Source organism: Puntigrus tetrazona, chromosome 14, assembly GCF_018831695.1.
Source record: "Puntigrus tetrazona isolate hp1 chromosome 14, ASM1883169v1, whole genome shotgun sequence".
Lineage (NCBI taxonomy): Eukaryota > Metazoa > Chordata > Actinopteri > Cypriniformes > Cyprinidae > Puntigrus > Puntigrus tetrazona.
In genome coordinates, this window is record NC_056712.1 from 1,974,797 (window position 1) to 1,985,567 (window position 10,771).

General features: G+C 45.1%; 1 protein-coding gene across 1 annotated transcript; it reads right to left on the reverse strand.

The window, feature by feature from the left end:
• Positions 1 to 2,861: 2,861 nt before the first annotated feature.
• On the reverse strand, positions 2,862 to 4,889 carry LOC122358155. Its single transcript, XM_043257938.1, has 6 exons — positions 4,874 to 4,889; positions 4,691 to 4,788; positions 3,512 to 4,530; positions 3,314 to 3,452; positions 3,111 to 3,213; positions 2,862 to 2,887 (listed from the first exon to the last, which is right to left on the reverse strand). The coding sequence occupies exons 1-6, from the start codon at positions 4,887 to 4,889 to the stop codon at positions 2,862 to 2,864; spliced, it is 1,401 nt and encodes a 466-aa protein (XP_043113873.1).
• Between the last annotated feature and the right edge of the window lie 5,882 nt (positions 4,890 to 10,771).

Here is a 10,771-nt window from a genome sequence, read left to right on the forward strand (position 1 = left end):
GTCGCTAAAAGTGTACCAAGGTACGTTTTTCACTTTAATCTATATTCGATTGCAATATAAATAATTCATTTGATCTGATTAATAAAATAAAAAAAAAAATAGATTTGACCCAAAAGCGAAAATTCTGTCATCATTTACCTGCCCTCAAGTATTTTCAAACCTGTATGAATTAGTTTGTTCTGCTGAGCACAAAGAAAGATATTTACAAAAAAAGTTTGTAACCAGTCTCTTTTGGGCCACCATTGACTTACATAGAAGGAAAACAAAAAAAAGAAACCTTGGATCAATAGTGACCCAAATCAGACTGTTTACAAACTTTCTTCAAAATATATTTCTTTGTGTTCGGCAGAACAAATAATTTAATACAGGTTTGGAACTACTTGAGAGCAAATAAACGATGACACAATTTTCATTTTCGGGTGAACTATTGTGGGGGAAAAAATGCAAATGTTTATGGAATTTTTTAGGATTCTATGTATTTAAGATTGTTTTAAACATGACAGAATATGTAAACACACTACAAATTGGACATCTGCAAAACTAACAAAAAAAAAAAAAAAAAAAAAAAAAGGTATTTTTTTTTTTTATCTTCTAAGCAATATGATAACAGGTTTCTGTTTCTCAAGCAGGCTACACGCAGTAGCAAATTAAGTATGCTAAATCATTCCTAGGCAGAGGTATAAACATATCTGCTTTGTTTTCATTGTTGCAGGATGCTTACGAGCCTACATTTGCACACTGTAATAAAGAATTAAGACTTTCTTCTGTCTCTAAAAATAAACTGGTCTAATAATATGTCCATAAAGTGTCAGTCTACAAATCTAAACAAATCTTTTGGTTGAACAGGTTCCACAGAATTGAGTCACTGAACTCAATCAGATTATTCCAGTAATAATCAGATTATTTCAGTATGGTATTAATTTGACCTAAATCAACTTTGTTTTACAACCAAGCCTAAAGGTTGTTAAAGAATAAATCATATTACGAATCATATTGCAGATCGTAATTGCTATGTAGCATATGAATGGAATACTTAACACAGTATTTGTTTTAGGTCTCACCACTTTGTAAAACTGAAAACAAATACAAAAACAGATTTTAGCCTTTTTAACATATGCGGGTAACTATTCGGTGGCTGGATAGTACAGCAGGTACAACTCAAACTTTAAACCCGGAGCTAGACATATCTTCTAAGTTACAGGGAAAGAGAGAAAAAATAATGACATTCTTTTGAAAAAATAACCCCCCACAGTCAGCACCATATACCATACACACTGCTTTGTCACCAGGTTTCCATGGTTACCATGGTGTCTGAGGTATATCTGCTCCATGATTAATTATACACACAAAAGTTCTGCTTCATGGAATCCCAGAATGTAGGTAGTGCTCCCGGAAAGGCTTCATTTCATACACCGACTGCAAATGAATGCTATCAACACAATTTATCACGTACTCAGGCACTGAGGCAGGCACAATTTGAGGTGATTCATTGATGGTGGGTCAGGGGTGCAATTCTCAACAAAGTGTGCCTGTTAGGGACTTCTGCATTCAAACTCTATTAATTACCTGGTTTAATCCCTTAAATATATATAGAACAAATATATATATATTTTTTTTGATGTCTTAGTGTTCTCACGTTCTGTTCCCTCTCCAGTGCATACAAAAGACTACTTACTCTGTACTATTACTAATGCTCTTATTACTAATTACAACTTTGGTATTTCACCAGTGTGTGTGCTATTCTGCATTCTGTGGGCCTTTAGAGTTCTGACAGGCTAATTTATTGTTGTCTTGAGTGCTTCTAGAGTTTGCTACAGTGTCACAAGGGGTTGCCATAGAAACGCATGTCATCTCAGTCAGAGAACAGCATATTATGGATGTGAAGGCCAAAAAATGTTCTCTATTCTTCGAAATGTTGTTCGATGTGTCAGAACATCTAGAGAAAAGTGTTATACAAAAATTGTGTTTCATAATATTAGTTTATCTTAACATCTTTATATCTGGTTTATCATGAAATTGGCTTAGTGGTGTTTCATCTTCCGGCACTTTTATATGTAAGGGCTAGATTTATTTGGTAATGCTACAGTATTTGTTAACTAGTTGCTTATTAGCATGTACATTACCTGCTTATTAACTTATTATTTGCATATTATGTGTGCTTATTAGCCACTTATCAGTATATATATATATATATATATATATATATAATTTTTTTTGTTTTTCTACATAAAAATTGCATTAAAAACGGGTCTAGTCTTGGAATTTTCTTTCCACATACTATCATAAAAACGTTAATGCATATATTTCATTGTTTTATGTTTGTCCCAGAACTAGAATTGCTGTTTTAAACTATAGTAAACCATTGTGATTTATTAGTTTTTTGTTTTTTTACCAATGTAAAATAAATTTAACTGGAGATCTGTGTGAACATTTTAATATTTGAACTTCATTTGTCAGGAACGAACACGGATTCAGTTGCAGGATCAACTTAATTTATTTGTAGTCTTTGAACAAAAACTCGACTGGGGCAGAGGAACAGAAAACTTGACTTCAGCAGGAAAATCAAAACGGCCTCCAGTCACTCCACTAGGCAGGGAGCATAAGAAAACGGGAACTTGATAACGAGTCTCTACATAGTCCTGCTGCTCGATTCCAGCGTAAGATCCCCAGGATCAGGTGAGGACGAGCTGCCAACACAGCACCCGGAAGAACCAGGCCCAGCACAGGGGATCAGAGGTCTGGAGAAAACAAAAAAAGGCAGAGCAAGCAAAGAGAGAAAAAAACTAAAAAAACACTAGCTAAACTTGGAGCCTACACAGACTTGACAAGACAGGACAGGACTGGATACGCTTGCAGCATCCTCACACCACAACGGTCAGACACAAGACTGCAAACAAAGGGAGCTTAAGTAGGGGGAGCAGTTAAGGAGCTAATGAGCCACAGGTGAGAAGGCAGGTAATTTAGTGATTAATCAGATGACGATGGGGCGGGGAAACACAAGCACATGGCAGACTGTTTGACAGAACAACAAAAACAAACTGATCAGACTGAAGTCATGACAGTACCCCCCCTCCCAGGAGCGCCACCTGGCGCCCCCAGGGGGAGCCCACCTCGTCGCCGGCGGAAGTCCTCAACCAGAGTCTGATCCAGAATGTCCCGGGCCGGTATCCAACTCCTCTCCTCCGGTCCGTAGCCCTCCCAGTCCACCAGAAACTGGAAACCCGACCACGGCGTCTAACATCCAGGAGCTTTCTCACAGTGTACACTGGAGTACCATCCACTATGCGGGGAGGGGAGTCGGGGTAGACCTCACAGGATTAAGGGGGGAACGAAACACAGGCTTAACCCTGGACACATGAAAGACAGGGTGGACCCGACCAAGAGTGTGGGGAAGCTTGAGCCGCACCGCCACTGGACTCAGAACCTTGGTGATAGGATATGGGCCAATGAACCTGGGTGCCAGCTTGCGAGAAGGCACCCGGAGAGGCAGGTCCTTGGTGGAAAGCCATACCTTCTGACCACACACATAGTGAGGAGCAGGAGTCCTGTGACGATCAGCCGCTGCTTTGGTCCGTCTGGAAGCCCGGGCCAAGACCTCCTTAGCCCTCCTCCAGGTGCGACGACACCGACGGACGAAGGCCAAGGCAGACGGGACCGCAGCCTCGGGTTCCTGAGTGGGGAAAAGGGGTGGTTGATAACCCATAGAACATTGAAAGGGGACATACCTGTGGACGCTACAGGGAGGGAATTGTGGGAATATTCGACCCACGGTAGCTGCTGGCTCCAGGAGCTCGGACTGTGTGATGCCATACAGCGGAGAGCTCTCTCGAGATCCTGGTTGGCTCGCTCGGACTGCCCATTGGTCTGGGGGTGAAAACCTGAAGACAGACTCGTAGAGGCCCCGATCTGTCTACAGAACTCTTTCCAAAACCGGGAGACAAATTGTGGTCCTCTGTCGGAGACCACATCTACCGGAAGGCCATGAATCCGGAAAGCGTGGTCCACCACCACCTGTGCGGTCTCCTTGGCGGAAGGGAGTTTGGGCAAAGGGATAAAATGGGCCGCTTTAGAGAAGCGATCCACCACTGTCAGTATCACGGTGTTGCCTCTCGAAGGGGGAAGACCAGAGACAAAGTCAAGGGCCAGGTGTGACCAAGGACGAGAGGGAATGGGCAGGGGCTGCAACAGACCAACAGGAGACTGGTTAGAAGTCTTATTTTGAGCACACACCGAGCAAGCCAACACAAACTGCCTGACATCGGAAGCCATGGATGGCCACCAAAATCGCTGACGGATGGTAGCCAGCGATCTCCGAACACCTGGGTGACAGGCTACCCTGGACTCATGACCCCACTGGAGAACCTTAGGGCGCAGAGCAGCCGGCACAAATAACCGACCCTCCGGGCACCCCTCTGGCGCCTCTCCCTCCCGTCCGGCCTTTCTCACTCGCTGTTCGATGTCCCAGGAGAGGACCCCCACAACCACCCCCTTGGGGAGAATGGTATCGGGATCAGAATCCCTCCCAGGAACCTCAAACAGACGAGAGAGGGCATCAGGCTTAGTGTTCTTAGAACCCGGCCGTACGAGAGGGAGAAGTTAAACCGCCCAAAGAAGAGTGCCCAGCGAGCCTGGCGAGCATTTAACCTCTTGGCGAACGGATATATTGCAGGTTCTTATGATCCGTCCATACCAAGAAGGGCTGCGCAGCTCCCTCCAGCCACTGGCGCCACTCCCCCAGAGCCAGCCTGACTGCCAGCAGCTCCCTGTTACCTATGTCATAGTTTCGCTCTGCAGGGCTCAGACGGTGAGAGAAAAACGCACATGGGTGCACCTTCTCATCTCCAGGGGACCGTTGGGATAGAACCGCGCCTACCCGACCTCTGAGGCATCTACCTCAACAATAAACTGACGTTCAGGATCTGGAAGACAAAGAACAGGAGCAGAGATGAAACGGGACTTAAGAACATCAAAGGCCTCCTGAGCCTGAGAACTCCACCTGAACGATACTTTAGGTGAGGTAAGTGCCGTTAAGGGTGCAGCGACCAGGCCAAAGTTCGGATGAATCGCCTATAGAAGTTGGCGAAGCCCAGGAACCGCTGCAGTGCCTTCCGAGAATCGGGGTTGGCCACTCGGCACGGCTCTTGTCTTGGCAGGATCGGCTTAATCCCCTCCGCTGAAATAATATGCCCCAAGAACGAAACTGACTTGGCGTGGAACACACACTTCTCCGCCTTGGCATAAAGCTGGTTCTCCAGCAGCCGTTGTAGCACCTGACGAACGTGTTGAGTGTGTACCTGCAACGAGGGGAGAAGATGAGAATATCATCAAGATACACAAAGACAAACCTGTTTACCATGTCCCTCAACACGTCATTGATCAGGGCCTGGAAGACAGCTGGGGCATTGGTAAGCCCGAAGGGTAAGACCCGGTATTCAAAGTGTCCCGTAGGGGTGTTAAAGGCTGTCTTCCACTCATCCCCCTCACGGATGCGGACCAAATGATAGGCGTTGCGGAGGTCTAGTTTAGTAAAGACCTTGGCTCCTGTAATAACTCAAAGGCAGAGGACATCAGAGGTAGAGGATACCGGTTTCTTATGGTGATGTCATTCAGGCCTCGATAGTCGATGCTGCGGACGCGAGAGCCATCCTTCTTCTTAACGAAGAAGAACCCAGCACCAGCAGGTGAGGAAGAGGGTCGGATGAGGCCGGCATTTAAGGACTCCTTGATATACTTGTCCATGGCCTCTCTTTCAGGACTAGACAGGGAGTACAAACGCCCTCTAGGCGGAGAAGTGCCTGGGAGGAGATCGATGGCACAGTCGTACGGCCGGTGAGGAGGTAGGGATGTGGCTCGAGACTTACTGAAGACCCGACAAAGATCATGGTACTCCGCCGGGACCCCAGAGAGATCAGCGGACTCCGTCTGAAACACAGAAGACACAGAGACAGGAGACAAGGCAGCACCCAAACACGAAGCAAGACAAGACTGACTCCAAGATAGCACAGAATTACCTGACCAATCCACGTGAGGCTTGTGCTGCGCCAACCATGGGTGCCCCAGGACAACAGGGGCTCCCGGGAGTCAGAAGGTACAGCTCAATTACCTCACGGTGATTGCCAGAGACCACTAGACTTACTGAGGAGTGGAATGAGTGATGGAGAAGAGAAGGAGGCCATTGAGAGAGCGGACAGGAATGGGGAAGGGGAGAGGAATGGCGGGAATGCCCCACTGTGCAGCGACTGAGGCATCCAAAAAATTGCCCTCAGCTCCCGAATCCACCAGAGCTGGGCAAGAGTGGACGGAATCCTGAAACGAATGGACACCGGAAGCAGGGTGCGAGACTTTGGGGACTCGGAACATGGAAAAACGCCCATCAGAATTCCCGACTTGCTGATGGGCCCCGGCTAAAGGACACCGGATGGCTCTGTGTCCTGGCTTCCCACAGTATAGGCAGAGCCCTCGAGTCAGTCGATCCTGCCTCTCCTTGGCAGAAAGACGAAGGCGGCCCACCTGCATGGGTTCGGGGTCGGCTGTAGGGAGTGAGGTGGCGAGGGTGAAGTTGGGTGCTCTGTCTTCCAAGGTCCGGGAAGGCTGGGCAGTCCACCGCTGGACGGTGAAGCTGAAGACGCCCCTCCACACGCAGAGCCAGTTCCACCAGGGAGTCGAGATCACGAGGCAGTTCATGGGTGACAATCTCATCCTGGATCTCATCGTTCAGCCCCTCCCGAAACCTGGCTCGCAAGGCAGCCTCATTCCAGTCACAGGTGGCTGCCAGTGTTCTAAATCGGATGAAGTAGTCTGTGACCGACCCACCATCCTGCCTCAATCGCACCAGCTGGGAGGCTGCCTCCTCCCCCTGTGCTGATCGATCGAACAGCTTAATCATTTCGGCTCGGAATCCCTCGAAAGTGGCACAGAAAGGGGCACGAGCATCCCAAACGGCAGTTGCCCAGTCACGAGCCCTCCCCTTAAGGAGGGTGATCACGAATGCCACCTGAGACTCCTCTGTGGCATAACGGCGGGCTGGAGTGCAAAGACCAGGGAACACTGGGACAGGAAGGCCCGGCACGAGGTAGGATCCCCGTCATAGGGAGGAGGACTATTGGCATGGGGTTCTGGACCGGCCTGAGGTGAAAAGTATGCCTGGGCGGCAGCAGAGCGGGTGGCCTGGGCCTCTTGCTGGAGTTCTTGCACCCTTGCACTGAGCTCAGCAACTTGGGTTGTCAGAAGGTCGACATCTCTTGAGGTAACCGTAATTTGAGTCGCATGCTGGCCAAGGAGAATACCCTGTTGCGTCACAGCAGTCCTGACTTGGTCTTCTCCTGCTGAATCCATCTTTGGTCTGACCGTTCTGTCAGGAACGAACACGGATTCAGTTGCAGGATCAACTTAATTTATTTGTAGTCTTTGAACAAAAACTCGACTGGGGCAGAGGAACAGAAAACTTGACTTCAGCAGGAAAATCAAAACGGCCTCCAGTCACTCCACTAGGCAGGGAGCATAAGAAAACGGGAACTTGATAACGAGTCTCTACATAGTCCTGCTGCTCGATTCCAGCGTAAGATCCCCAGGATCAGGTGAGGACGAGCTGCCAACACAGCACCGGAAGAACCAGGCCCAGCACAGGGGATCAGAGGTCTGGAGAAAACAAAAAGGCAGAGCAAGCAAAGAGAGAAAAAAAAACTAAAAAAACACTAGCTAAACTTGGAGCCTACACAGACTTGACAAGACAGGACAGGACTGGATACGCTTGCAGCATCCTCACACCACAACGGTCAGACACAAGACTGCAAACAAAGGGAGCTTAAGTAGGGGGAGCAGTTAAGGAGCTAATGAGCCACAGGTGAGAAGGCAGCTAATTTAGTGATTAATCAGATGACGATGGGGCGGGGAAACACAAGCACATGGCAGACTGTTTGACAGAACAACAAAAACAAACTGATCAGACTGAAGTCATGACATCATTTTTATTGTAATAACCTTGTCACAGACCCATAACTTTAATTTTAAACCGTGAGTATCTGTTTTATTTTCGAAAACTATTTCTACACTATAAGTTCCCATAGCTGAAAAGATTAGCTCAAGAATTTGATGTACTTTGTTTCGTCTTGTAAGAATCTAATGTGACAACTTGTGTGTTTATATGTAACGCAGCAATGCTTACCTTGAGTGTAATGCACACAATATTCACACAACCTCCACTTTCACACTTAAAGAGTCACGTAGGCCGTGATGTTAATTCGCATTCTGGTGTTTTTTACGCGTTCTTTGTACGCGAGTCCTTCAGCTTGTGAGCCCAGAGAAGCTGACATTCATGTGATCTGAGTCATGGTCCTCGACTTGAGATGATTCACAAGTTTTCACTGTGGTAATCTATCATTTATCTTGTTTGCGATGTGAAGTTTGCCATCCCTTAAAGGCTGCCGGGTCTGTCGCTGTGCCATAATTAAAGTGACTTGAAGAGCACAACCCATGCTCACCCCTCCAGACATGCTGTCAAGTGAAGTATCCATGATCCAACAGGGCCGCCTACTCATTTAACTGTAGGGGAGCTGTTAGGAAATTCACTAAAGTACCACGCCCACAACAGAGCGACTGTCTTGGAGCGCATGGGGGCAAATAGAATCCTTCACCTCCTCTGCTGCCGCTGGCTAGGCATTATGGGTGCGTGAGTGTCTTTGCCTGACTGGTCTCGCCTTTTAATAAAGGTTAACTCTGGAAACACTTTGACCGCTGTGGCGGATGAAGCCGTAGCGTTTAGGCAGACTCCCAATTAATCTTGCCAGAGTAGTGGCCATTGGCTGTAATGATGTAGAGGGCTCCAATTAAGTTGTACACCAGTGTCTGACAATGTTTTTTGAGATGGCTCCAATTTACATCACAGCTCTAATGAAGATGTTTCATTTGTGAATCAAATGGATTCCTGAGTCTGTCAGTTACAAAACAGTCCATTAAAAAGTGAGCTTATTAAATGAGTCATCAAAGTTGTGCGTGAAAGTGGGGGGAAAAAAGCAAGCATACAGAGGAGAAATGCCCTTAAAGCATTGGCTTTGAGATCTAAATGAGGTTGAGATGGTTCTATTTTGCAGAAAGGTTTGAAAGTACTCCATGTTTCAAAAGTCGAATGCACTTATCTATGTTGAAACAGTAGCTATTTTTGCAAGCAACCAAAAAACCAGTTGTAAATCAGATTGAAGATTCATTTAGACTGAAAACAAGTTTTATGTAAACACCTCAGGGTTGTCAACCGAGCTCAATTTTAATAGATTTTTGATTGGATAGCAAGGGATGGTGACCAAAAATTTTCTAATTAATAAGTATGCAAATGCTTGAATCTGACTATTCAACAAATATAGTCAGATTTAATCTGTGCATGCACCAGTTTTTTTGTCTTGTTTTGTTTTGTTTATTTGCATGTAATTTTTATGTGAATGAATGTGGGAATTGGATTGTAAGGTTTAAGTTTCTTATAACCGTAACTTTCCAATCTGAATTCAGATTGGATTCTTTCAAAATAAATTAAAATGAATGCGTCTCTCTAATGAGAAATTGTTAATTGATCGGTCTATTTTGAGAAATCTGCACATCATTCACTTGTGCTCCGGTCCATTTCAGCACCATGGACAGCGTCACAGTATAACGGCTCGTATTGTATTGGCAGCAGTGGGATTTGACATGGCTGAAGGAGCATCACAGGTTCGTCAAAGCTCGTTAGTCCCTCCTGAGACTTCTCACTTAGGTGAATAGGAAATTGACCGGTGAATTCATCCTTTTCTTTCTTCGATCCTCAATAAAAAGAAAATTGCACTATCCATGAGGACACAGAAGACGAGTTGTGAATGGCAGGACAGGCCATATATATATATATATATATATATATATATATATATATATATATATATATATATATATATATATATATATATATATATATATGAATTAAAATTCCAGTCTTGTTACATAATATTAGTTAAAGTTCTGCATACAAATCTGTACATTATTTATCCTTTCTACACAATGTATAACAAGTACAGCTAGTTTACTGTGGAAAATAAAATGGCAAACTGATTCTACCCTTTAGATCTGAAGAAAGGTCTTTAAATGTTACATGTTACATTGTCATTTTCAGAGTCGCTCAGATGAAAACGGCACATAATGGAAGAGCAGCTTTCATTTAAAAGCACTAATACTCTAAAACAATAATTGTGTATACAGTTCTCGCGAAGGAAATATTTTGAAACTCCAAAGCAAAAACCAGATGCGGCTCGATCGTTTCTCAGTAAATCTTTGTTATTTATTCTAGTCAGTTTCCTAAAGCTGAAATGTCACAAGACGTTCGTACTGTGAATAATTCCTGACCTTTTGCCTCCTGTGCTTAATCGCGCTTTTGTGTAGGCTACTGTCCTCAGAAATCATAAACATCACTGGCAATTGTGTGAAGCTTAACATTTGGATATGATAAACAACCATCGTCGCGAGCTGGATCGCAAACAAAACATTTATAATTACACATTATACATGTCAGACGAGCTTAAATCTGTGACGCGGTCCTCCTATAGACAGCGGGCAGATATATTGTTCGGCACACGGCCATCCACGGGAGTGCAAAGTGGGTGTCTCTGGGATCTTAAATAATTCAGCTCTCTAAATTAGATTTTCCTGACATTAATGAATGTATTAATGAGGCCCATTGACACACTACCTTATGCAAATAAGCTAGGATGCAAGGAGAGAGGAACAAAAGTTAAATAGGTCACTGTGAACTTGGAGA